This window comes from Urocitellus parryii, chromosome 6 (genome assembly GCF_045843805.1).
Source record: "Urocitellus parryii isolate mUroPar1 chromosome 6, mUroPar1.hap1, whole genome shotgun sequence".
Lineage (NCBI taxonomy): Eukaryota > Metazoa > Chordata > Mammalia > Rodentia > Sciuridae > Urocitellus > Urocitellus parryii.
Window position 1 is genome coordinate 121151663 of NC_135536.1, and position 26791 is coordinate 121178453.

The following is a 26791-nucleotide window of genomic DNA, read 5'->3' on the forward strand; positions in this document are numbered from 1 at the left end:
TGCCAAGATGAGTTTGTTATGTCCAGGACTGAGAAAGGGGATCAACAGCCCCAGAGGCCACACTTTCCACATGAACCAGAACTTGCTTCCAATGCAGAAAGAAGTCAATGACAATCTTAAGAAACAGGAATAACAAGGAACCCAGTCTCCTTTCTTCCTTGTGTTAAGCGCCTTAGCCAATCACCACACTGTCAACTATGACACCGGATGACAGGAAAAGATGAGTTATTTTTCCTTTAGGGCTTTTTCCTCATCAGCAAGCTTGAGTATTGGGAGAATGTGCACAGATCATTGAGGAAAATAACTCTGAAAATAACCAAATTAGTTTTGTGCCGCATATTCACTGCTCCAGTAAAATACACTCTGAAAGATGAACTGGGCAATTGTGTGGATATTGCATGTTAAATATTCTTTTCTTTTTTTAATTTTTTTTTCAGTTGTACTTGGGACACAATACCTTTATTTTTATGTGGTGCTGAGGATCGAACCCTGGGCCTTGCACGTGCTAGGCAAGTGCTCTACCACAGAGCCACAACCCCAGCCCCTTAATTATTCTTATATATGCGTTTAAAACTGGCACTAAGCTGATGCTCTGGCACATCCTGTAATGCTAGAGGCTCAGGCGGCTGGCTGAGGCAGGAGGATCACGAGTTCAAAGCCAGCCTCAGCAATTTAGCGAAGCCCTAACAAACTCAGTGAGATCTTATTTCAAAATACAAAATAAAAGGGGCTGGGGATGGGGCTCAGTGGTTAACCCCTGGGTTCAATCCCTGGTACCAAAAAAATAAAATAAAATAAAACTGGCACTAGGGGCTGGGGATGTAGCCCAGTAGGAGAGCACTTGCCTAGAATGTGCCAGACCCTGGGTCCAATCTCTAGAACCGCATGATCGCACTGCACAAAGTGAAGAGAAATAGTAAAATTATGCTATTAATTTAAATTAAAAATGTTCTCTTATTTAGAATAACATTAAATAGGAAATATAAAATATCTTTAACATATTAAGAAACCATGAAGGAAAGCAAAAAGCTTTCTATTCTGTTCCCTTCATGGCACTTTTCCTGATTCTCACTGAACTGCGTGGCCAGCCCTGCTCACCCTCCAGCCTCTTCCCGCCCAGCAGTGGCTGGCTAGCCTCACTCACTGCCTTGCCGTTCCTGAAAACCACTGAGCCCCTCCGTGTCTGCAGTCCTGGCTGGCCTTCCTCTCGCAGGGGCTCCATTCTCCTTCTACCTATACATTTGTGAGCTCCTGCTCATCCTCCAGGATGCAATGTGGGCATCCCTTCCAGCAGGACCTTGAGGACCCCGGCCAACACCTCTCAGGTGCTCCTCCACACATCTCTTTACCCTGGCACCCTGCTGCCACTGTCTGCACCCCTTGCATTGCCTGCAACCTCATGAACAGATGCCTAGGGCTGGGGAGGGACTTACTCGAGGAACCTGGTGATGTACTCGCGGCTGCAGCGAGACCAGGTGAGCGGAGCTGCGTCGTACAGGAGCTGTGGAGACATGATGAAAGGCTGTTTCCCAATGGGCTCGCAGTCATTGCCGTTTCCGTCATGCTGAATGCCAAAACTGTGTGAGAGCACAGGCCCCAGGGGTGGGTAAGCCCAGGGGCAGGAGGCCACCAGGCCACCCCACCCCCCCAGAGGCCTGCAAGGTGCACAGTCCTAGTTCCCAAGGCTGGCTCTGCCACTGAAGGGCTGTGCGACCTTGGGATAGCCACACCCCCTCTCTGCACTTCAGTTTCCTTAATGCAAAACGTGGGTATGACAGTTAGTATCCCATGTGGTCCTCCTCTAGGTGCATCAACCTGTGCCTGAAATGAGAGTGGGGGGCCTCAGAATGGCTCTGCTCCTGCCCCCAGAGCTGGCCAACAATGGCCCTACAACTTTACTGGTGCCAAGAAGAGTCTAACAGAGGTCCCGCAACCTCCAGGTCCTCATCCCAAGGCTATGTATTTGCAATCTGAGCTACCGTATCACAAAAAGGTCTCAACATCCTTGGGAAGGACACATGAAAAATTCTAATTCCTGAGCACCTACTATGTCAGGCACCATGCTAGGCACTTTCAGAGCACTATCTCACTCAGCCCTCATTATCACCCCCATAGGGGCTCAGAGAGACCAAGGAACTAGCCAGCATAACAGCCAGGAAATGGCAGAATTAGGGCAGAGGTTTCTTTCTACCACAGACAGTTTCAAGGCCCTGCAGGCAAGAATGTCACCCAGAACATCTGAATGAATGACCCCAAAACTTCTGAACAACAAACTCTTAGGGAGCTTGCCCTGTGGCTTTCCAATCTTCCCCCAGAGGCCACCATTCACCAGCTAAACAGCCCGGGCTCAGGTGGCTGAGGGCCTGGGCCACACAGAGACATGAGAGTCCCAGGCAGAGATGTCAGATAGAGGGAGTCTTGGTCATTGCTGGATCCAACCCCTTCAGTCTATGGGGAGCTCACAGAGGCCAGGGTCACAGAGAAAGTAGAAATAGGGACAGAGTGGGGAAGAACAGCAAAACATGCAAGCACTAAGGGCAACGAGGAGGAACAGCCAACAGCCTATGATCTGGCCCTTCCCAACCCCCTTGAAATAAGACCAGCCTCAGATCAGTCCCAGGGATGCTGGGACAGAGTCAGGGCTCCCGCCCCAGATAGTTTCCATTCCCTGGGATTCTGGGATCCATGAGGGTAGGAGCCAGTGCTCCCAAGGTGGGAAGGCAGAGCTGGGTTTGTAGTGTGGCAGTGAGGGTAGGCATGGTACCTGTGTCCGAGCTCGTGGGCCACGGTGAAGGCCAGAGGGAGGCCAGTGTCCTCATTGATGTTGCAGCTGCGGTGTGGCTGGCACATGCCTGCCACATGAGACAGGCCCAGGGTTTCACAAGGATGGTTCATGGCTGCACACAAGTCCTTCCTGCACAGAGAGAAGCAGCTTTTAAGCTGACCTGGTCCAGGGCTGAAGGAGGCTGAGGAAGGACCCATGCTAACCTGGACAGAGGAAGCCAGGATGCCCCTCCCACCACTCCAAAATATCAGGTCATCAGGCCAACATGGTGGCCACTTGGGATGGCCTCACTTAGTGAGGCCTTAAGCAACTTAGCAGGTGCCCTTGTGTACACACAATCCCCTGGACACCTATCTGGGTTTGGGAAGCAGATGTGTGCCTAGAACAGTTTTGGTGCTATTCCAGCAAGGGTGCTGACAGAAGTGGCCAGAGTCCAGCAGAGGGAAAATAACCACCTGGAGCTTAAAAACACTGCCCCTAAAAGGATTAGCAGATGCCAGAGATTGGGGAGAGGAGGGAGGGAGGCAGCTGTGACTAGAAACATGTGGCATGAGATCTCCTTCTGATGCAACTCCCTGAATCTGAATAGAGGTGATGGATACACAAACCTCAGTAGGTGATAAAACTGCACAGCACTGAACAGCACACACACAAGGTGAATGTAGCACCAATGAGACCTGCGAGGGTCTGCAGATCATATCTTTGTCAACTTCCTGAGTGGGATATTATATTTCAGTTATGCAATATACTGCCAGTAGGGGAAACTGGATGGAGGGTACACAGAGCCTCTTTGTATTATTTCTGATAACTGCATGGGAATCCACAATTATTTTGAAATTTGGGTGTAGTGGCACATGCCTGTAATCCCAGCGGCTCCAGAGGCTGAGACAGGAGGATTGCAAGTTTGAGGTCAGATTCAGGAACTTAGTGAGGCCCTAAGCAACTTACCAAGACCCTGTCTCAAAATTAAAAATTTATAAAAAGGACTAGGGATGTAATTCAGTGGTAAAGAGCTCCAGGGTTTAATCCCCAGAACAAAAATGAAAGAAAGGAAGGAAGGAAGGAAGGAAGGGACGGAGGGAGGGAGGGAGGGAAAGAAAGAAAGAGGGGGGAGGGAGGGAGGGAAAGAAAGAGACAGAAGAGAGAAAGAGAGAAAGAAAGAAAGAAAGAAAGAAAGAAAGAAAGAAAGAAAGAAAGAAAGAAAGAAAGAAAGAAATAGATAGATAGATAGATAGACAGATAGATGATAGATCTCCAAGTGCTGATGCAATGCAGCCTTGGGCCAGAGTTGCAAGCCTCTCCTTAAAATAGGGCTCCGTAAGAGCAGGGCTGTGTCTCCCCAGAAGGCTTTTCCCCTGAGACTCAGAGAGTCCTCCCTCAGATGCAGCCCTCCCACCCCTCGCCCACCCTCCATGTGTGGGTACCTGGTAAGCAGTATGGCAGTGTCGTGATGCAGGGGGTGGGAATCCCCCTTCATGTTGATGCTTTTCTGCCACTTGCAGAAGCTCCTCAAGGTGTTGTCTGCATGGTGTGTGATCTTCAAGTCCTCCTGGGGGCAGAGAGGACTACTGCTCATGCCTCCCCCTGAGTTCCCACAGGGACAGGTTCAATTCTTCTCCATAGAAAGACGGGAGTCAGAGGCCCCAAGGGCAGTGGGAGGACACACAACAGCCAGGCCTCCAGCTTGACCACCCCTCCTGCTACATATCTTGGGGAGACCTGAGACCTGACAGAAGGTGAGTCAGGAACCAGAGGGTGACAGGGGACACTGGGCTCTTCCACACAGGCCGGCTCAGGTTATGGGGCAGGAGGGCACTGGAAGCCAATGCCCATTGCCATGGGTCCGGATGGGGCTCCTCTCACCTCCTCATTTTCTAGCAGGATCAGGCGCACAATGGTGATGTGGATGGGATTCCCAATGCTGGGGTGGTGAAACAAGCCGGCCACCTGTCCAAGAGATGGGTGGTTTAGGCTGTAACCAGGACGTAGGCAACCAACACCCATCCCAAAACATGCAGGGGATGCAGGCCACACACACAGGTGCACAGAGCTGCACGCACAGTGATAGATGCACCCACACCAATGCATACCACACACACAAGCAGTACAATAACCCAGGGAGCACAGGAAGGCCTCCCAGGCCTCCTCCTAGCCCCACAATCTGTCCTGAGCACCAATTTGGGATCTGCTTTCAAGTGCCAATCCCATCTCCACCCAGCACAGGCAACTCAGACCTCCAAGTGTTGGTTGATTGGCTCCTGTCAGGGCCCTGGCTCTGCCCTTGGCCGGAGACAGCCCTGTAGCCCCTCCTGCTGTGGGGACCAGCTTCCCAAGAATGAGCCCTCCCTTAAGGTACAAAACCAGGGCAGAATGGGGTGGGGGTGGGGGGCAGGACAGGGGTGGGTACAGGCCTGCAAAGTCTCCCACTGCTCTGCCATCCTGTCCTCCTTGAGGCTGACAGCCATGGGGCCAAGGAGACAGGTGTGCATGTCTGCCGGAGGCCCCCATGGCTACATGGAGGATCCCTACTGAGTCCCATAAGAGAGGGTCACCCCAAGAGATAGAAGGTGCCTTAAGGTGCAGGGGAAAGGGAACAGCCATCTGTTTTTTGTTTATTTGTTTGTTACTGGGGATTGAACTCAGGGGCACTCAACCACTGAGCCACATCCCCAGCCCCATTTTGTATTTTATTTAGAGACAGGGTCTCACTGAGTTGCTTAGTGCCTTGCTTTTGCAGAGTCTGGCTTTGAACTTGCAATCCTACTGCCTCAGCCTCTCAGGCCACTGGGATTACAGGCGTGGGCCATCTGTTCTTTTAAAACACCCTCAGAACAAGAAGCCAGTCCACAACTGGGGACAGCTGCTGGGTTCCCAATGGGCAGAGATGGCAGCAGAGGTTGGTCGTGAAGTGACTTCCAGCAAGAAATCTAGAAAAATAATACTCTTCCAGTAGGTGGAGCTGTGCCCTCTGGGCCAAGCTTCTGCCCTCAAGATGGAAGGAGACCCTCACTGTTATACAAAATTACATATAAGATGGTGTGAGGGGGAAGGGGAAAAAAAGAGAGAAAGAGAGAGAGAAATGAATTACAGTAGATGGGGTAGAGAGAGAAGATGGGAGGGGAGGGGAGGGGAGGGGAGGGGGATAGGAAGGGGATAGGGAGGGCAGCAGAATACAACAGACACTAGTATGGCTGTATGTATAAACATGGCTGCATAACCAATGTGATCCTGCAACCTGTACACGTGGAAAAATGAGAATTCTTACCCCATTTGAATCAAATGTATGTCATATGATATGTCAAGATCATTGTAATGTTTTGAGCAACTAATAAAAAAATAATACTCAAATGGACAATATGTTTTTAAAAATAAAAAACACGAGCAGAGAAAATAAACCCCATGAAAAGGGCACGAGAGCCCCTGATCATGGGGGTGGATGACACTTTCAAGGTCAGACATGGTGAAGAGAAACATGCCACGTGCCACCATATTCAGGCCAGAAACCCAGGAGCCCCTCACCACCCTTCTCCCCCACATCCAACTAATTCTGTCTCCTGAGCTTTGCCTGAGTCTATCTCTTCGCTTCTGGGCCACTGCCCAGAACAAGTGCCAGCATCTCTTCTCTGAAGTGCTGCTACAAGTGTCTCTATACTTTGGCTCTTCCAGGCCACCGATAGACTGGTGGCTCAGTCACCTCTCTTTGAAATTCGAACCCAATCACACCATGCCTTCCTTAAGATAATGATCTTCACAGTCCACAGGGTAAGGCAAAAGTTCCCAGTCTAGTCTACAGGCCTGTTTGGTCGGACACCTGCCCTCCTTTCTGGCTTCCCCTCACCTCATGCCACTCACTCGCTGCTTCCAACCACTCTGTCTTTCTCTCAGAATCCCATGACTCTTCCTAACACAGGGCCTTTACTCATGCTGTGCCCTCAGCCTGGAACAGCATCCTTTCTATCTCCCCTCATCTCATCTCTCACCCTATCTCCAGCCTCCACCCTCCACCATGCCATCTAGGGAGCCTCTATTCTATCTCCCAATAAATATCTGCTGAATGAATGAATGAATGAATGAATGAATTTGGGGCACTTGCTAAGTATTTCCAATGCATTATTATCTCATTTAAAAGAAACAGTACAAAATGAGAAAAAGTACCCTGAAAAAAAGATCAAAAGAATAAGTCTTTCAGGGGCTGGGGTTGTGGCTCAGTGGCAAACCCCTTGCCTAACATCTGTGAGGCACTAAGTTTGATCCTCAGCACCAATAAAAATAAATAAAAGTGTCCATCTAGAACTAAAAAAAAAAAAAGATTAAAAAAAGAATAAGTCTTTCAGAAACTATAGACAGTAGACAGGCAAACTTGGCACCAGCACCCAACAAAGTGGTTCCAGAGGACAAGGAGTTCCTGAGGGTCTGCTAGGACCTGCCTGACAAATGACCCATCCTGTCCTGAGCCAGGGCTGGGGAGAGCTTAGTACCACCACAGAGCAGGACATATAACAGTTCTCATTGTATGCCAGGAAATATGGAGGTTAAGAAAGGCGCTGGAAGACACTGTAGAGAGAGAGGGTCATTACAGGTTGATCAACTCAACCAAGAAATGTTTGCTAACAACCTAGAGTCCGAGTGGGGGATAACTGAACAGGGGAAGTCAAGCCCCCATTCTAGTACAGGCAAGAGAATAAGCCAAGGATGGGCAGTGTTCACGAAAACAAGATCTGGGGGTTAAAGGTGACCACAAGCTCCCAGAGAGCAGAGAGTAAGACAAAAGCCCCTCAAAAAGGTCTGTGACCTCAGCAAAAATGAACAGAACTGGGAGTTAAGATGGGATGGAGGGAGATCCGTCTTGCTATGCTTGGAACAGAATCACCTAAGCTCCAGAACTCAGGTCTGGATCTGACACAGAGAAGAAGGGGCTTACAGTAAAGAGGAGTAGGCTGCCCTGGAAGTGGCTGAGAGGCTGCAAGGTCACATGGAGCAGCAGTTAATGGTGACTGAGTGTTGCGTGGATGGTCCTTGTGCCATTTAACCCTCTTACTTCTAAGGTAGGGATAATTACCTCCATTTTACAAATGAAGCAACTGAGGCTTAAAGAGAGGGGGAAGCTGGGATCAGAACCGAGGATGGACTGCTTCACAGTCCCTGTTCTTACTTCTTCTAAATATGGAAAACGCTGCCTGCCTATTCTCTTGAAGATTCTCAGCACTCATATCAGTTTTGAAGGCTCTGAGAAGTCCTGCCCTTGAGAATTGTTGTTTTGTTGTTGTTGTTAGTTATCCGTGACACTAGAGTATAATTTGACTCATTTATACAAAAATGGAGTGTATCTTACTCTAATTAGGAGCCCAGTTTTGTGGTTGTACATGATGTAGAAGAGACTCACTGTGGTAACCTTGAACCCAAGTCCCAGGTCCAGCTCTGCCACTTATTAGCTGTGTGATGTTGGCCTCGCTGACCTTTGTTCCCTCAACTGTAAAATGGGATGAGCTTAGAAGACAGGTAGGTGTGAAACAGGAAACAAGTAGCAGATGTTCACAGGCTCTTGCCCGAACCTACCAGGCCTCATGGTGGGAGCCTTCAGATAAGCCTGCCTCAGATGCTGGCTGCATGAGCCCCGTGGCCCTACCTCTCAGGCAGAATGCCAAGTATCCAGCACTGCAGGGCTCAGAGGGGCTCCCACTCTGCTGGACTCCCACCAGTGCTGGACTCTTCAGATCAGGAAAGCCTGATATAGTCAGAGCAGGTGAGCATGAGCCCAGGACAGAGCTCACAGAGCCAATGTGTGGACTCTACGAAACTGAATAAGGGAGGCTGAAAGAGGCCAGGCCCTGGAGCAAAATGCCTGACGATGGTCACCCAGGGGATGTCGGGAGGGAACCTGTATGACTGGCTGGTCTTACTCTGCCCAAGACCTGGGCCCTGGGGAACTCAGAAAAGGTAAGTTGAGACAAACCTCGTTCACTGATGGTGAACAGCCAGGCTCCTGGCTTTTTCAGACTGAGCCCCCAAGTGGCATCAATGGGAAGAAGAGGACCTCAGGGCCTCAGAAACTGACCAGGCCCTGCTGTCCAGCAACTGTCCTCCTGCAGCCTGCATTTCAGTGCTTTCCCCTCTTTGATAGACGACAAGCTAGATAGGCTTCGGCAGGGCCTTCAGGGCTGAGAATACCAGACAGAAGGCTACAGCTTTTACTGCATAAGGAACAAGAAGCCAAAGAAGGTGGCCACATCAAGGAAGAACTGGCCCAGGGCTGCCTTTGCTGATGAGCACTTGAGCAGCTCGGCAGGTGGAGAACAGCACAGCCACAGCCCCTCCCTTGGAGCCCCAGGCTTCCCCACTGTGAATCGGGTGGTCAGATGCTAGATGGCTCAGAGAGCACTTCCCTTAGGGTTGTAGCAGGTGAGGGGCTAGTGCGGGGGAAGCAGCAGCACAGGACACTGGCCCCAGGGTTCCCTTAGACATCACCCAGCCGCACACATGCCCCTCACCTTGTTCCCCTCCACCAAACCTGGAGAAGAAACAGAAAGAGGGTTGAGTGGCAGCCTGCCCAGCAGGTGGCCTGCTCAGAATGCCAGAAGCAGAGACCTTTCTTCCAGGAAACTGCAGGAAGCAGCCTGGCAGCCTGTGGGCTCCCACCTGCCCACCTGGGGAAGGGGTAGCTGGGAGGGAGGGCCTGGCTCTGCAGGTGGCTCTGGGAATTCCTAGCCCCATTCAGCCACAGTGCCCTGCCAAAGTAAGACTGGGGAGACCTGGGCTCCCAAATGGCTCCACCTGGCCATGCTGTGTGACCTGGCAAGTAGGTCACCTCTTAGGGCCTCTGTTATACCAACTGTCACATGAGGTGAGGTCAAGAGCAATGTCCCATCAACTATGGAACCACCCTAGGTGTTCATCAAAGGACGAATGGACAAAGAAAGTGTGGTTATATACACACAATGGAGTTTTATTCAACCGTAAGGAAAAATGAAATTATGGTATTTGCAGGAAAATGGATGGAACTAGAGACCACCATATTAAACGAAATAAGTCAAACTCAGAAGGTTAAGGGTCAAATGTTTCTCCAAAGCAAAAGCTAGAGAGGAAAAAGGAAAACAAAGGTTGGGGTGGATCTTCTAAAATTCAAAGAGACATCAATAAAAAAAAAAGGGATCAAAAGGTGAGAGGTAGGGAGGGAGGGGGAAAATAGTGGGGAGAGATACTGTTCAAATTATATTGTTATATTATGTGCATGTATAAATATGTAATAACAAATCTCATCAATATGTGCAACTATAATGCACCAAGAAACAAAAAGAAAAAAAGAAAGAAAGAAAGAAAAAGCTGGGTGCAGTGGAACATGCCTATAATCCCAGCAGCTTGAGAGGCTGAGGCAGGAGGATCATGAGTTCAAAGCCAGCCTCGGCAATTTGGGGAGGCCCTAAGCAACTCAGCGATCCTGTTTCTAAATACATTTTTAAAAAGTGGGGAGGCTGAGGATTTGGCTCAGTGTTTCAATCCCAGGTATAAAAATAATAAAAAATAAACACTCACACACACACACACACACACACACACACACACACATGCGCGTGCACAGTGTTCCAATCCCACAAGGTACTGTCATCCCGATTTCACAGATAAGTAATGTGCCCCGAGTTCACCAGCTAGTAGACCACAAAACTGAACAGATGCAACTCTACTTCGTGCTGATGTATCAGGCAGGACCTGGTCTGATTGGGCACGTCTGTGTCCCCAGAACCTATCACAGATCTTGATACAAAGGAGAAAGGTGAGTGTTCAGGGCAAGGTAAGTGAACTGGCCAGGCACAGGGTTGTGGCTTCCCCATCTCCCCAAATGCCAGCTGAGCCAGTAAGATGGCATCATACCCTGTGTTGTCATAGCAGCACTCTGACTAGTACCTGAGTGGACAAGGACACGGTGGAAACATGCTGTGCAGCTAGATGATGTGGCCAGTGTCTTGTGCTGCTGTTCTCTCCAAGTGACCCCCTGCCAGCCTTCCTGCCCTGTACCCCCCTTTGTAATCCACCCCCAACAACACTCACTGTGCCTTCCCCATGCCACTGCCGCTGCCTGCTGCAGCCTCACCATGTTCATGATGGTCAGCACGTAGCTCTCCACTTGCGGCTGCCCGTGGTACTCCACCATTTTGGCATCAGCTACCACCAGGGTCTCCACCCACTTCTCTTTGCTGACAGAGCGCTGGTGCAGCCGCCTCGGTCGATGCCGCTGCCACTGATGCCGCTGCTCCCAACGATCACGACGAGGCTCCAGCTCCGGAGACACTGTGGGCCCCAGACAGGTGGAGTTAGCTGGGCCCAGGACACATGTCTCTAAGACTTCTTCTTAGTGAGCTCTCTGGCACAGCAGGAACAGCACTGGGATCAGAGACAGAGACCTGGATGCCCCCCTGGGTCCGTCCTAGGTCTGTGATAACAGATCACTGTGTTATCTGCCTGGTCACTTCCCTTCTCTTCTGATCCTGGGATTCCCAGGATTATTCCCCTAAATAAGAATCTACATGGAAAAGTGATACTGGAGGCAAACAAAAATGTTAGATATAAGCTTGGTAAAGTACTATGCCTGGGAGCTGGGGATGTAGCTCAGTGATGAAACTCTTATCTAATGGGTGTCAGGCCCTGGGTTCAATTCCCAGCACTACAAAAAAAAGAAAGAAAAGAAAAGGAAAAAAGCACTATGTCTATTTGAGGGAAGCTCCTGGACCCAAAAAAGCTGGAGCCTGGGCCCTATCTCCCTGTGTCATGACCTCCCCTATTAAGAGGTTAATGCATCCCAGCACACACAGACCCATAGCCTAACCTCCAGCCAGGAAAGACTGGCCAAGACCCAGCTGACCCCACTGAGGACCTGCTCCTCTGCCCTAGACTGCCCCAGAGCAAACCAGGAAGCACAAATATGCAACAGGGGAAACTGAGGCTGAGAAACATGCCTCATGGGCATCTGTCCTGGCAACAGAGTCTCTGAGCTTTGGGAAGCTTAAGGTTGGAGGGCCAGCTGAGCCAAACCCAAGCAGCCCTTGGTGGGCAGCTCCTTACCATGACGGAAGCTCTGCAGAGGCGGTGCTAGGTTCTGCACTCAGGTCCCTAATAACAGAGCTCAGTTATTCTGGAGTGGGAGCAGGGGAAGGAAGGGGGAGGTTTCTAGCCAGTGGCCCTGTTGAAGGTCCTGGTCATGGTCCTGCCTGGCCTGGACACTCGATGAAGAATGGTTGACAGAGCCAGAGGTGCCATAGGCAACAATGGAGGACGCAGAGAGAGCCCCAAAACGAGGGGGAGGTGAGGTGGGAGCAGAGAGGATCAGTTCAGGGGAATCAGCTGGGGCAGGCCTGATGGACTGATGTCACAGACCTCTGGGACATCTAAAGGCTTGGGCTAGGGTGGTATGTCTGTCCATCTGGGTCCCTCTGGGACAAGGAGATCTGGGCATGGAGATGTTTGAAGAGACTTCTAAAACAGGCTTTCTGTGTCTCCCCTGCCACGACCTGTGAGGAGGAGCATACCTTGTACCCCACAGGTGCCTGGAGCCCTGGAGTCACCCTGTTCAGCTTGCCTCTCTGGGGCTTGGCGCTTGTATACCACATGGGGCTGGGCGTGGCCAGGCCGGGCTGGAACACCTTCCAGGGGCTCAATGAAGTAGTCCTCGTTGGAGAGCTGGAACACACCTTTCTGGGGGAGAAGAATGGGGTCACACAGGGAGGGCTGATACCTGGCTGCCCTTCCCAACCGCCCCAAAGGCTCATCATGCCCAGTTGAGCCCACACCATACCCACCACCTCACTCTGACCACAGACACGCAGCGCTTCCCTCCCACTGAGCCCTTGCTCACTCTGTACTCTGTGCCTGGAATGTCCTTTCTTGCCATTCCACACAACCAAAGGTTTCAAAGTGAAGCTCAGAGGCCCCACCCCCAGGATGCTGCTCTTCACACCCACACCATTAGGAGGGAGAAAGAGTCTGCAACCAAATCTGAAAAGATGGCATCTTCTACAGCATCCCACACAGCCATTTTGAGTGAGGCAGCCCAGGCCGCTGGGCTCTTCTACGGGTTCTTTGCATGCCAACCATCTCCAGCCACTGTGCCCCCTCCCAGACAATCAGAGCTTCTGATCTGCCCTCAGTCCCCCTGAGGCAATAAATCACCCCAAAAGCAGCTCTACTCACACCCACCAAGATGTCCACAGCCACCAGAACATTCTGTTCCCTGGGACCAGGGTCCACTAGAAAAGGGAAGCTGGCAGAGGTGCTTTGGGCATGTCTGCTCAGCTTTCAGAGTCCAGGAAGGGAGGGCAGTGGAAAGTACCTCGAAGCAGCCCACCAACTTGGGAAACTCAGGACTCCAGCAGGGACAATGGTGTAACAACCTTCCTTCGGAAGCCCCAGTTCTACCTCCTGGGTCACACAGGCCAAGGAGCTGAAGTGCTGGAGAGTGCATCCATTCTAGGGACTGGAGAACTGGGTTTGAATGCAATCTCCACCTCTGGATAACTGGTAACCTGGGGCAAGTGCCTCTCTGAGCCTGTTTCCTCATTTGTGAAGTAGGAACAATGCCCATATGCACCAGTGCTGCCCAGGCTTGACAGAATTAACCATATGTTAGAGGAGGGGCTAAAGCTCCACAAACAAGAAAACTGAGCAGATGGGACTTCCAAGGCCCAGGCATTCTGCAGCCTGTGTTGCAGGCTGCCTTGTCATTAGGCCCGCTGCCTCCACACTCCATGGCTTTTGCCTGAGCCATCTACACTGGAGCCCTCCAGGAACAGTGGATGGCCAAGAGGGTGCACGCATCCCCCACAGCTCACACTTGGGGGCAGGGAGGGGAATAGTGGGCACCTAAATAGGAGAAGAAAGGGGCCTTATACTGCCTGGAGTGGGAGATGCTATACTTGGCCCAAAGCAGGGGAGGCAATTAAAGCTGCAGGTGGTAGAAAGCATTGCCTTCAAGCCAGACAAAGCCAGGAGGCTGAGAGGGGGCCTCAACGATCTGTGAAGGAAGAGTCATAATTGATAAGCCAAAGAAGGATTAACTGATTGCTTAATCTCAACAAACAGTGGTACTTCAAGTGGGGTCTCTGGACCAGCAGCTTCAATGCCCCCAGAAACACTTGCAGAAATTCAAATGTTTGGGCCCCATCCCATGCCTACCCAGTTAAAAACAAGGTCTGCGGGTGATTCCAGCTCGCATAAAACTTCACGAATCCCTGTCCTAGAGAACAGTGAGGCCTGGGCTGTCATTCTCATTTAGCCCACGAGTACTGAAGCTGGCAGAGGAAAGCACGGTGACCAAATCCACCAGGCAAACAATGGAAAGGCGGGGCGGGGGGGGGGGCATCCAGGGCCCCACTACCCAGTCAGCATCAAGCATGCCCTCAGCACTCACCAAGCCATCGCAGGCGCTGATGGCCGCCAGGCCGCCCTCAAGCTCTGGGTCCTGCACCTCCCCAAGCAGGTGGCAGGCCTGGACATGGGTCCGGATGTGCGAGCGACCCAGGCCGCCCAGCCTCCGCGTCTCACTGACGAAGCTGGGAGCCAGGAGGTATGGGTTGGCAGTCAGGTTGAAGCGCAGCTCGCGTCCGCGGTACTGAAGCTCGTAGAAGGAGGGCACATCGCTGCGCGCGGACACATCCCGCTTGCGCAGCGCACGTGGCCACAGATCATAGGACAGGAAGGAGCCCCCAGCGTCCACACGCACTGGGTGTACGATGTCCACGGCTGCCCAGCCTTCGGTTGCGCGCCCTGCAGGGAGAAAACCCAAGCAGTGCTTAGGTCTTGAGCGGACCCTGGGTCCTGGCTGGTCACCAGGGACCAGAGGAAGTGCAGCGAAGAGATGGCACTGGCATCAGAATGCCTGGATTCAAATACTCTCCATGAGGAAGAGCATGAGGAAAAGATTAACATTAAATAGAGACGAGTGGTGGGAGGGAAAGGGAGAGAGAAGGGAAATTGCATGGAAACGGAAGGAAACCCTCAATGTTATACGAAATCACATATAAGAGGTTGTGAGGGGAAAGGGGGGGAAAAAAACAAGGGAGAGAATTGAACAACAGATGAGGTAGAGAGGGAAGATGGGAGGGGAGGGGAGATAGTAGGGGATAGGAAAGGCAGCAAAATACAGCAGTCACAAATATGGCATTATGTAAAAATGTGAACGTATAACTGATGTGATTCTGCAGTTTGTATTTGGGGTAAAAATGGGAGTTCATAACTCACTTGAATCAAATGTGTGAAAGATGATATGTCATGAGCTTTGTAATGTTTTGAACAACCAATAAAAAAAATACTCTCCATGCCTCAGTTTCTCCATCTGGATTATTGCAATAAATTCTGTGGGTTTTTTTTTTTTTTTTTAAATTCTGGTATTGGGAATTGAACCCAAGGGCGCTTTAGTACTGAACTATATCTCCAGCCCTTTCTGTTGTGGTTTGTTTTTGAGACAGGGTCTTGCTAATTTGTCCACTCTGGCCTGGAACTTATGATCCTCCTGCCTTGGCCACCAGAGTAGCTGGATCACAGACCTGCACCATCACCCAGGCTAGGGTAACTTCTTAACTTCCACTATTGTCCACCCAGGGAGCCCTTCATTAGCCAATTTTTAGCACAGCAACCAGAATTCATTCATTCAGATCATGGTCCTACCTTGCTCAAAATTCTGCAGTGGCTCACATCTCATTTAGAGCATAAGACAAAGTTCTAGCATGGCATGAGGCCCTAGGAAAGGATACTTCTCCAATCTCACCTCCAAGACGCTCCTTGTTCCCAATATTCCTTGAAGTCCAACAGGCCAGACATGATCCTGCTTTGGGATTTTGCATTGCTGTCCTCTGCCCCTGGAACATTCTTCCCTGATTTCCACAGGTTAAATCTTCACTCCCTTCAAGTTCTTGCTTAATGTATTTTCCTCAGTGAGTCCTCTCCTGACCACTTCAACATCCCAACTACTCTTCCTATCCCACTTCCCTGCTTTACCACCCCCCTACCCCATAGCACTCTGACATACTGTATCACTTAACATTTTCATTATGCTTTTGTTTTTGGTGCGGGGATTGAATCTAGGGGCACTCAACCACTGAGCCACATCCTCAGCCCCTTTTTTATATTTAATTTAGAGATAGGGTCTCGCTGAGTTGCATCTGGGCTCATAAATTGCTGAGGCTGGTATGAACTGGCAATCCTCCTTCCTCAGCCTCGTGAACCACTGGGATTATAGGAATGTGCCACCACACCCAGCCTTCATTATGTTTTCTATTTGTTTTCTCCCTCTTCTCCCAATGTAAACTCTAGAAAGACTCTTCATTCACAACTACATCATGTAAACCACAAGAATGGGAAATTATATTCCATGTATGTATAAAATGTCAAAATACATTCTATTGTCATGTTTAACTAAAAAGAACAAATAAAAAAATTTTATATACTTTCGTGAAGATTTTAAGTGCTAGAAGTGTCTGGACTTGGTTGTTTCTCAATATTTGTTGAATGAATCTGTAGAGTGGGGATAATCATAGAATTTAGACTCTTGGGCTATTGTAAGGATTAAATGATCTAAACTACTTCACATAAAGCAGTGCCTGGCCCACTGACCGACCACAAAGATACTACGATTGTTGATTGTTATGAGCCTGGCAGATTATAAAATGTGCTGAGTGTTCTGCATCACAGGGCTTCCTGGGATGAAGAGATGGAGAGGACTATCCAGGTGTGGCTCCTCTGCCCTTACCACCACCACCATTTCAACTGAGCACCTCGGGATTCTTTTACATGCAAGAGCTCATTTGAAGAAAGGTAGAAAAAAAATCTGCAGACTTCTGCTCAAGCCCTTACAGTTTGAAAAACCCTCTCCCCATGGCTCTGTCCTCTTAGACTTCAGGGTATCTAAAACTATTTTTTTTTTTTTTTGCCATGAACCTTGTCTCAGAACAATGTTTTGTTGTTGTTGTTTATTTGTTTGTGGTGCTGAGGATCAAACCCAGGGCCTTGCATGTGCTAGGTGAGCACTCTACTACTGAGCCACAAACCCCAGCCCAGAACAATGTTTTTAAATGGATAAAATATATAGGAGTACCAACAAAGTTTGTTATTATAAAAATGGAATATGGATAGGCCAAGCACAGTGGCACAAGCCTGTAATCCCAGCAACTCAGGAGGCTGAGGCAGGAGGACCACAAGTTTGAGACCAGCCTCAGCAACTTAGTGAGAGCTTGTCTCAAAAAATAAAAAGGGCTAGGGAGGTCGCCCCATAGTATTATGCCCTGGGTTCCATCCTCAGTACCAAAAAAAAAAAAAAGTGGAGTATGGAATTGTGTGGTCTTTTATTAATTCATTAAAAAAGATTTAATGGGGGCTGGGGTTGTGGCTCAGTGATAGAGTGCCTAGCTTGTGTGAGGCACTGGGTTCAATTCTCAGCATCGCATATAAATAAACAAAATAAAGGTCCATTGACAACTAAAAATTTTTTAAAAAAAAAGATTTAATGGCAAGTTTATCAAACTATGGTAATTTTGAAGCAGTGATGAGCATATACCTTATTTCAAGATACCTGCAACAACTGTAATGAGATAAGAAATATATATTTTATATACATGTATATTTATAAATATATACCATATATAAAAACATTTGATATATATAAAATATTTTTTCTATTGGTATCAAAATCACAGGTACTGCTAATAATATTGGGATTTGTTGGTAACATCCATAATTGAAGAAAATGTTAAATTTCACTTGGTAGTTAGAAAAATTAAGAGGGTAATATCTTCCCATCCAAGTTCATGGATCCCTGGAATTTATGGTCCCTCAGACTGTAGACCCCAGGTTAGGATACCTGAAGTAAGTTCTACTAGACTAGATTTTAGGCAAGAAAGCAAAGGGAGGCTCAAAGAAGTAGAGAGACTAATCTAAAGCCACCCAGCAAGAGTGGCAGAGCTGAGACTTGATCCCAAATTTCCCAAGTGGCTTCAATCTCTTCTATTACTCTATATTCTCAGCAGTCTGTCCCTTGCTCAGTTTTTCCATCACTAGTGTGAAGAAGTTGAATTAAAGCAACTTTTTCAAAACTTCTTTGGCTATCATTCCTAATCTTCAAAAGAAATGTTATGGGGATACATATACCAGAACAGTGCTGCTTTGATGGAAATGTGGGAACCCTGGGCCCAAAGGGAAAAAACAGGAAACTCACCAATCTGAGGTTTCTCCAGCCTAGATCCTGCCCAGATAAATTAGGTTTATGCCCAGCTCCTGGGATCCTGTTCATAACAACGATCCCTGGGATACACATGACACCCCCCAGGGCTCTTTGCTGCTGCCTGGGATACACATGACACCCCCCAGGGCTCTTTGCTGCTGCCTGCTGCCGGAAGGGAGGCCAAGCCTAACAGAGACTCCCTCCTGGCCATGTTGCAGATCCAAAGCCTCTCTTCATCTGTCTCCGCATGTAGAATGCCTTGCATATGCCAGTGGCATGTCCCCTACTAAAGATATCGCCTTCTGCCCGCTTCTGCCCTGGTGGTGCAGACCTTCTCTGAGAGTCACGGGCTCTGAATGAGTCTTTCCCACCACTGAGCTTCAGGGGGCCTGAGTGGAAAGATTTTCCAGACTTCCTGGACAAGAATTTCTTAAAAACAAAATCCCAGGCCCTATGCTGGACTCACTGAATCAGCAGCATCTCCAGGAAACATAACTAGGAAGTCACGTTTTTTTTTTTTTACCAATAGCCTCAGGGAACTGTGACCATCAGGGAAGTTAGGAAACCTCCCACTGGGAGTGAACTTGATTGACCAGCAATACCCAGAGAGCTTTGAAAAACTACAGACACCAAGGACGCAGCCCAGAGAGTGTGATTCCACGGATCTGAGGCTCTGGAGTCTAAGATCTGGAGTTTCTGTAATTTTCGAAACCTCCCTAGGAATTCTGAAGGGGCCGTTTCAGGGGGTGGCATTTGGGAGCCACAGGGATGGGTGATTTAAGGAGACTTACTGCTATGATATACTAGTAAGGGTGACTGCGATTACAACTCTACAACCACAGCCTGCAAACTTGTTTTTGTTAGTTTATTGATTTTGTTTGTTTTGGCTGGTACCATTATTGGAAAACTTTTTAATCAGTAGCTAGTGTTTAAAAATCACATGACTTTCTAAAAAATATCTCAATTTTCAGCTTTCCTTATCATCCACACATCCAGGCTTAAATTCCTATCTAGCAGAATTGGAAGTGGAGTCAAACAGTGAGTCCCCTTCAGAGAGGGTCTGTGCTCCCCTATCTGCCACAGTCCTCACTCCTCCCTATTGTTCCCAACACTGTGGCTGACCATAAGTTGTCCTTTAGCATCATATTTGTGTTTTATTTTATTCAGTAAAAACTTAGTCTGTGACCAATATGGAAAAAACGAGAAAGGCCTAGAGATCCCATGTTTCAAAACAAAATTTTGTCCCCACCAGCCTTGTTTGCTCATTGCTGTTATGAAATGCCTGGCTATAGCATCTGGTATGTGATCCTTGGTAACTAATTATGCAGGATCATTAGGTGCTCTGAAGTCCAGAAAAATGCAAAAGGCAGAGAAGTGGGCAAAGGATACCATGACCCCCAGCCTGGGAAGGCCCAAGCAAGGGAGAAGACAACCCATAGGTAGACTGGGATGAAGAAAGGCTTCATCAAGGAGGATCCGTTTGAGATGTCCCCTAACATATGGGTACAAATTCAGCTATATGTAGAGAGGAAGGCATTGTGGTGGTAAGTACCATGTGGTAGATCTTCAGAGAAGTGGGGGAAACCTAGAAATGAAGAGAACAAGCAGCAAGAACCAATCTTAGCCCAGGCACCTGTTTTGTGAAATGAGACAGAGTGACAAAATAATACATTGACAAGAGCATGGGCTTTGAAAGGAGACAGATCAGGATTCAGGTCCCAACTGTGCCACTTAGTAATTGGATGAGCCAGGCCATTTCATCTCTTTGATCCTCTGCTTGGAGAACCCACATCAGAAATCTTAAGGAGGGGAGTCCAAGTAAAGGGTGAAAATGGCAAAGAGAAGGAGATTAAGACAATAGCCACATTCCAAGGCTTTAAGTGGTTCCACAGCTGGGACAATCAAGCTGATGCTGCCAAAGATGAGCTTAAGGTCAGGGGCAGCGATGCCAACCAAACCTGAAGTTCTCGACCTGAAGAACAGCAGCTCCCTGGTACATTTCTAGGCAAATAGTATTATCTTCAAATGAATGAGGGTGGAGGAGGGGAATAGGTATGTACCTAGAGAATCTGAACCCCGGAGGAAGAAATAGCTCCAACAACTCAAAAAAGTGTTCCTAGGGAGGGACACATGCCCTTGCCTCCCTAGGTAATGTACTGCCCTGTTGAGAATGTACTGTACTGACCTGCTCTAGACCTTGGACAAATATTGCAAGACAGAAATTTCAGGTGAGTTACAAAAAAAAGCATCCTTATTAAGTTAAAATGTGAACAGGGGCTGGGGGTGGAGCTCAGTAGCAGAGTTATCTGGAGTGCATGTGCATGCACACACCACCACAGGCAAAATGTGAACAGGGGCTAAGTAGAGTTGTGCTGCAGGTAAAAGGCCTTAGGATCAGTGTGATCTGGACTCAGACTGCATGGATTTGAATACCCACTCCATTACCCACAGCTGTGAGACCATGGTAAAGTGACTCAAGCTTTATCCATCAATAAAATAGGGAAGATGTGGGGCACCGTGGTGCATACCTGTAATCCCAGTGGCTCAGGATGCTGACCCAGGAGGATCAAGAGTTCAAAGTCAGCCTAAGCAACTCAGTGAGACCCTGTTTCTAAATAAAATATTTAAAAGGGTTGGGATGTGGCTCAGTGGTTAAGCACCCCTGGGTTCATTCCCCAGTACAAAAGAGAGAGAGAGAGAGGGAGAGAAAGAGAGAGAGAGAGAAAATAATTATACCCCACCCTCTGGTTATGTGAAAATTAAATGAGTGTCTACAGCAGTGACTGGTACATAGTAAACCTGAGGTATGCTATAATTCAAAATTAGTAGAAGTTCAAAAGTATACTTTGATATTTCTTTTTCTTTTCTTATTTTTTCAGTCCTGGAAATCAAACTCAGGGCCCTATACATGTAGGACAAATGCCTGTCTGGTGAGTGACACCCAAAACCCTTAGCTATTTCTTTAAAAACTTGTTTTATCTCTTTGCCTAATGGTTTAATATGTATTTTAACCAAAAAGAGAAAAATACTTCTAGGAGATTGTGACTTCTGTTTCAATAATTTTGTTTTCTGAATTTTTATGATAATTTACACTGTTTTGCCATTAAAATATTTTTAAAGAGGGGTAGAGTAAGCAAAAAAATAAACTCAGTATTGCCTACAGTTGACCCCAGCAGAGATCTTGGTGGTTGAAACTAGCACCACCCAGTGACAACGAAGGATAATTGCAGGTTCTAGTCCATTGAACACATAGTATGTACTGGGTTGCACAGAGCTGAGCCTACAGCGCAGAAGCTCCCTGGGGAAGGCAGCAGGTGCTATTCAGCAGGACTGCAAGTCATGGCCAAGTCTGTTCTGCCAGGTCAGAAGGTCTGCTCTGATTGGACAGAGCTCCTGCCACACTGGGTGTTAAATACTTTGAATAGTATCCCTCAGTGACAGACTGTCACTTTGGAGCTTCAACCAGAGAAATGCCAACATTATGTTTACCCTCACCTCCATATCAGGAACCCAAGTTACAATCCAGCCCTTCAAATGACCTGCAGTGCCTGCCAAGGAGGAAAAATAACTGGAGGAGGATATGTGGTTGATACATGCCTTCCCCTTTGAGTTCCCACTTCCATTCCTGGTATGCACAGAAGGGCATGAACACAGGACTTACACCACCAATACAGCATGTGGGGATGGGAAGAGATACAGTGAGACCCAGAAACCCATCAAGTCCCTCGTGGAGAAAGTCAGTATATATTTTCCTAAAAGTGAGCCCAAGATGTATCCTTTAATCTCAAAAGAGGTACCATTCAATGGCAAGAGCCTCAGGCTCTTAAATCTTAAGCTCCAAACAAAATGACAAAGAGACCAGCAGACTCAGAATCAGAAATCATGAGAGAAGAATGGGGAGGAGACCATGCTACATATCTATGAGGATACCAGAGACAGACTCTCTACTAGGTGGGGGTGATGCCTAGATTAGTTGGCAGAGGGTACCTGGCCTATTTCCACTCCTAGACAACAGGTCCAAACTGCAGGACTCACCAAAGATTCCCTAATCTTACTGAATCAGCCTCACAGATTAATACAGATAATGGTCACTACTTGGTAGTTACTCTGCCCTATACTAAGCAACTGACATTCAATATCTTACTTAATCCTGACAAGAATCCTATGCAGTCGACCACTCCCCTCTACTACTCTTCCCACAGATGCCAGGGGGCCTGTTCGGGGATCACTTTCCTGCTCCCTCATTCCCATCACCCAGCTCATTCTCATCAGCTCTGAGCAGCAGAATTCCTTCAGGCAGCCCAAGAGTCCAACCCCAGCAAGTCACTATACTCTTTCAGCCTGTTTCCTCACCCATAAAAGGTCTTTATCTTCTGTCTTGCAGAGTTGATGAGATGAGAAATAAGAACTAGTGATGGCACATAGTAGGTGTTTATAAAGGATTGCTCCCTCTCCACTCCCTGCATATTGCTACTAATTCAAACCTCCCTAAAACACTCTTTGGCCATTACCATCAATGTCTTTCCTAAACCTCTAAGATCTGGTTTAAATGTCCTCTGCTTTCGGGCCTAGACACTATTCTAGCTTCACAAGTCTCTCCATTTGGGGAGAAAGGTCACCCCCATCCCCAGAAAGCAAGCCTAATGTCTCAGAGCGGATGTCCCTAGGGAAGACCCCCACCCCCTCCACACCCTTCCTGTGCATCCAAAACTCAACCATCCTTTCAATCCCTCCTCCTCTACAAAGCCTTTGAATTGCCTGTCTGTCGGGGCTTTCTCCCCAGTACCCAACCGGCCCCCATCCGACCTGGAGTTCCCTGAGCACACCGCCAAAGTTCTCCTACACCCCTGGTTCCTAAAATTCCCAGGCCAGCTGCTCTGTGTGAGCCAGGCGCGCGGCTGCCCGGCAGGTCATCGCCAAACAAGAGTCTGGATGCGAGCCAGGGGTTCGTCGGAGGCCGGGCGGGCGGGGCGAGGAGAGTTAATCTAGGGCTGAGGAAGAAGCTCCTGCTCCCGCTACACTCACGGTGCCTTCACACTTGGGGAAGGGAGAGGCAGGAAATGCAAGGGCAGAGCGGGACGCGACCCCCAGCGCAGCTGAGAGCTGGGCAGGCTACACAGATGCGGTGGGCGGGGGTCGGGGAACGCGGCGGGGAACCCTTGAAGACCTCGGGGAACCCATGTAGACCTCGGACCTGCGCCCTCGCCTGCAGCGTCAAGGCCAGCCTACTCCCCAGGGACCCAGACTAAAGAGAGTGAGAAGCCAAATCCTTCGCGGGTAAACCGCGCTCTGCCCACACCAGCAAAAGCTCTCCCGAGGAGATGCGCGCATCTCTGCACCCGCGGTGGGGAAGCTGGAGTCCTAAGAGTGGAAGGGACTTATTCCAGACGAAAATCTGGGTCGATTACTAAGTCCGGGGCTGAGAAAGTTTCTCCGGAGACTTGGTTCCGCTCCCTTGCTGGTGGGACCCCCCACCCCTAACACCAGGGGAGAGGGATGCTACCAGACACAGGCGGAGCGGGGTCCGCAGACATGAGTGGGGGCTAACCCGAGGCTGGGCGAACGGGGAGGATGGTAGGGCCAGGCCGGCCAGGGAGGTTCGGCCACCCACCTGGTGCGGGTCCGAGGGCGCCGGGCGCCAGAGCGCAGAGGAGTAGGAGGAGGGGACGCAGCAGCCAAGCAGGACTGCGGGGACTCGGTCGGCCAGGCATGGCCGGAGCTGACGGCCGCCGGGCGACCCCTCGCGCACGCTCTCGTCTGTCCCGTCCGGTCCCAGCCCGGTCCAGGGTCCGACTCAGGACGTGCCCAGCCGCGTGCAGCTCCCGGCGTTTGGGCCCCGACTCTGGCAGGGCCGGAGGCTAGGATCCGTCCGCAGGCAACAAAAGCTGCAAGGCCCGCCCCCTCGGCAGGCTGCGAAGGCAAAGAAAAGACTAGAGAGCAAGAAGGAGAGAAAGAAAGAAAGAAAACTAGGGAGGGAGGGGGAGCCCGGCGCCGGCCCCCGCCCCGCCCCGCGGGCTCGCGTCCCCGCCCCTCTGGCCTCGCCCCGCCCTCCGACCGGCCTCCTCCGCCCAGCCGGCAGCCCTCCGCTTTGGGGGCGGGGCCTGGCACAGCGCCCGCAGCGCCCCCCGACGGATGCCCGACCGCCCACGGCGCCCCCTGGCGTTGGAATTGGGCCCGGCTCTCCCGCCTGCCCCCTCCAAGGCCCCCAAAAGAATCTGTCCATAATCTATGCTGGTGGAGGCGCCCCTCGCTAGTTCCCTAGGCCCGGTTGTCCTGTCCCTCAGAGAAAGGGACACAGAGGGCCCGAGGGACGAGGGTAACACGGTAGGGCCGCAGGGCCTCTGGGATTCTGAAGTAGATTCTGCCCCAAAGCCAGGTCTGGAGAGAGTCCTGGGCCCTCCCTGGTGGGCAGCTGTTTCCCACGCTAGGTGGGGTCCCCGCAATTACTGGTCTATGGATTCCTTTCCAAGCCTGTGTTTCCGAGGAGTGAAGCACAGGATTCAGCCTACAGTCAGGGGACTCCAATCTCTCCCAGGCAAGTGCCACAGAATTTCAGCAGGGGTCCCTGGGATCCTGGAGTCCAGCCAACCCCAGCCTCACATCCTGGGCCAGACTTTGCCTCAAACCCTGTCTGTCCTTCCTGGCCGCTGCCCAGGCTCTGGTTCCTGACTCCATAACCACCATGCTCTCCAGAGCTGTCTCTGGGGACCCCTGCCTCTCTCCACCTCCTGCCTTCACTAAACCTGGTCTTGACCCTCAACAATGTCATGGTCACCTTTCTACCCTTGGCCAGCCTTTTGGTAGGCCCCACAGTCTTCAAAGGCCCATCTATCTCCTTATTGCCCAATCTCCCTCATTCCTGGAAGCTCACTTCTGGCTCCTTTTGCACATCCACCTCATTACTCTTTAGAGGGACCAGAGTAGCTCTCTACCACCCACTTCCTTGACCTCGTCTTCAGTGACCTCCAACTCCACCTCAGCCATCAGGTCTTATGATCATAGTGTAGGTTATGTCATCCCTCAAACAGCTCAACCCCTGAAATCTTGAGATGAGGTGCCCCACTCTCGGCTCTGACCCTGCTGTCTACCCACACTCCCTAAACTCTCACAATCAAATGATGTATTGTTCTTTCTCCAGTCCCTTGTCACCTTCCCCTTCTCAGCACCCATCAGCCTCTCCTTCCTTCACCTACTTCCCTCCCTAGTTGTATTTACTGCTTGACCCCTGGCCCCTATCCAACCACCTTCTATTTCTCCCCCAGGCCTAATAGCAACTGGTCTTGCTGCCCAGTGACAGAGACCATTCAAACCACTACATCCTGCCTCTTGCCCTTCATCCTCTGCAACAAGTATCTGTAACTGGCACTCACTCATTTTCCCTTTCTCTAGTCAGGATGGAGCAGGTGCCTTCCAGCAGTTTGAGAAAAGTACTTCCACCAGGGCTCTGTGATCCTCTCCCCTCCTATCTTCCCAAAAGACTTGGTCCCCCTCTTTCCTTGGTCTTCATGGGTTCCTAACCTTCAGTCTAAAACCTGCTCATCTCCCTTCTAGTAAAGATACTAATATATGTATGCCTTGGTGCTCAATGTCCCCTCTAATTTCCACCCTGTTTCCCTTTTCAGAGGTTTCTCTAGATTCCTCCTCCTCCCATCTGCACCTGAGACTCCATCCTACATCTTGGCTTCAAAGCCATAGACTTTACCTTGACCTGTCCAATGCATTCTGGAGATGCCACCACTGGCGAATGTCTTCTGCACTCCACAGACCTTGGGCACAGGGGATACAGCTGTGAACAGATGGGTAAGCTCTCTACTCACAGGAGCTCCCACTCTGGAGGAAGCCACAGGTGGTCAGAGAAAGCTTTCCTAAAGATGTGGCATTTGAGCTGAAACAAGAATGACAAGGGGCAGTCATGTGAAGGTGAAAGGAAGATGGGCACAAACCTGCTGCACCTGTAATTTGTCCTTTCAGGCCTTGACCCTCAGATTTTCAGAGTACCCTTTGCTACCCCTCTAGTCACACTGACTGCTGATGTCTGCTATGGGTATGCTAACCCCATAACTGTGGGATACTAAAGTTAAGTCTTGTTTGTGTTTATGATTGCAGGCCCCAACACAGTATAGAGATCAAGAGGAGGTGCCCAGTACAGCGGTGCACACCTATAACCCAGCTACTTGGGGCCTGAGACAGGAGAATTGAAGATTTGAGGCCAACCTCAGTAATTTAGCAGGACCCTGTCTCTAAAAATTTACAAAGGGCTGGGGAGGTAGCTCAGTGGTAAATCACTCCCTGGCATGCACTGGGTTCAATCCTTTAAATGGGGGGGGGGCTGGAAGAGAGGAGTTGAGATGGAACACACAGCACCCCCTGGCCTGTACCACAACCTGCCTCTCTTATGCATTTGGCAAGCCACCGAAGCCAAACGGATTAGAGGCTTTTTGGAAATGTATCCCCAGAGTTTATATTTTTAAACTCCACAGATGACACAGTCCCTTTCCAATCTCATCTGTGTGCCAGGTCCTGGTCTGTGCTTTGTTCATATCCTCTTGGGGCACCTTTATTTTAAACCTCATTAGGAACTACTCTAGACACCATGGGATACAAAAGAATGAGAAGCCTTAGTCATACCCTCATGACATGAGTAATAATCCAACTGGAAAAACAAGACCAGTCAACTCCAAATATTGAGGGACAAAGTGAACATTTTAAACAAAGCAAGAGATTTGCTATTTTAACATGTTCATCCCTCATTTCTCCATCCCAAGGGTTATTACTATAAATTCCTATGAGTTTTCCCTTTAAGTCTT

General features: G+C 49.6%; 1 protein-coding gene across 1 annotated transcript in view; it reads right to left on the reverse strand.

Annotated features, from left to right (window-relative positions):
• The window catches only part of Adamts7 (ADAM metallopeptidase with thrombospondin type 1 motif 7), a 45989-nt gene extending 22294 nt beyond the window's left edge, over positions 1–23695 (reverse strand). Inside the window, exons 1-8 of the mRNA XM_026400521.2 lie at positions 23596–23695; positions 14181–14536; positions 12304–12469; positions 10872–11068; positions 4649–4732; positions 4210–4334; positions 2765–2914; positions 1434–1577 (exon numbers count right to left, since the gene is read on the reverse strand). Of these exons, the coding sequence (XP_026256306.2) occupies positions 1434–1577; positions 2765–2914; positions 4210–4334; positions 4649–4732; positions 10872–11068; positions 12304–12469; positions 14181–14536; positions 23596–23695 (1322 nt within the window). The remainder of the gene's footprint in view (positions 1–1433; positions 1578–2764; positions 2915–4209; positions 4335–4648; positions 4733–10871; positions 11069–12303; positions 12470–14180; positions 14537–23595) is intronic.
• Positions 23696–26791: the final 3096 nt, after the last annotated feature.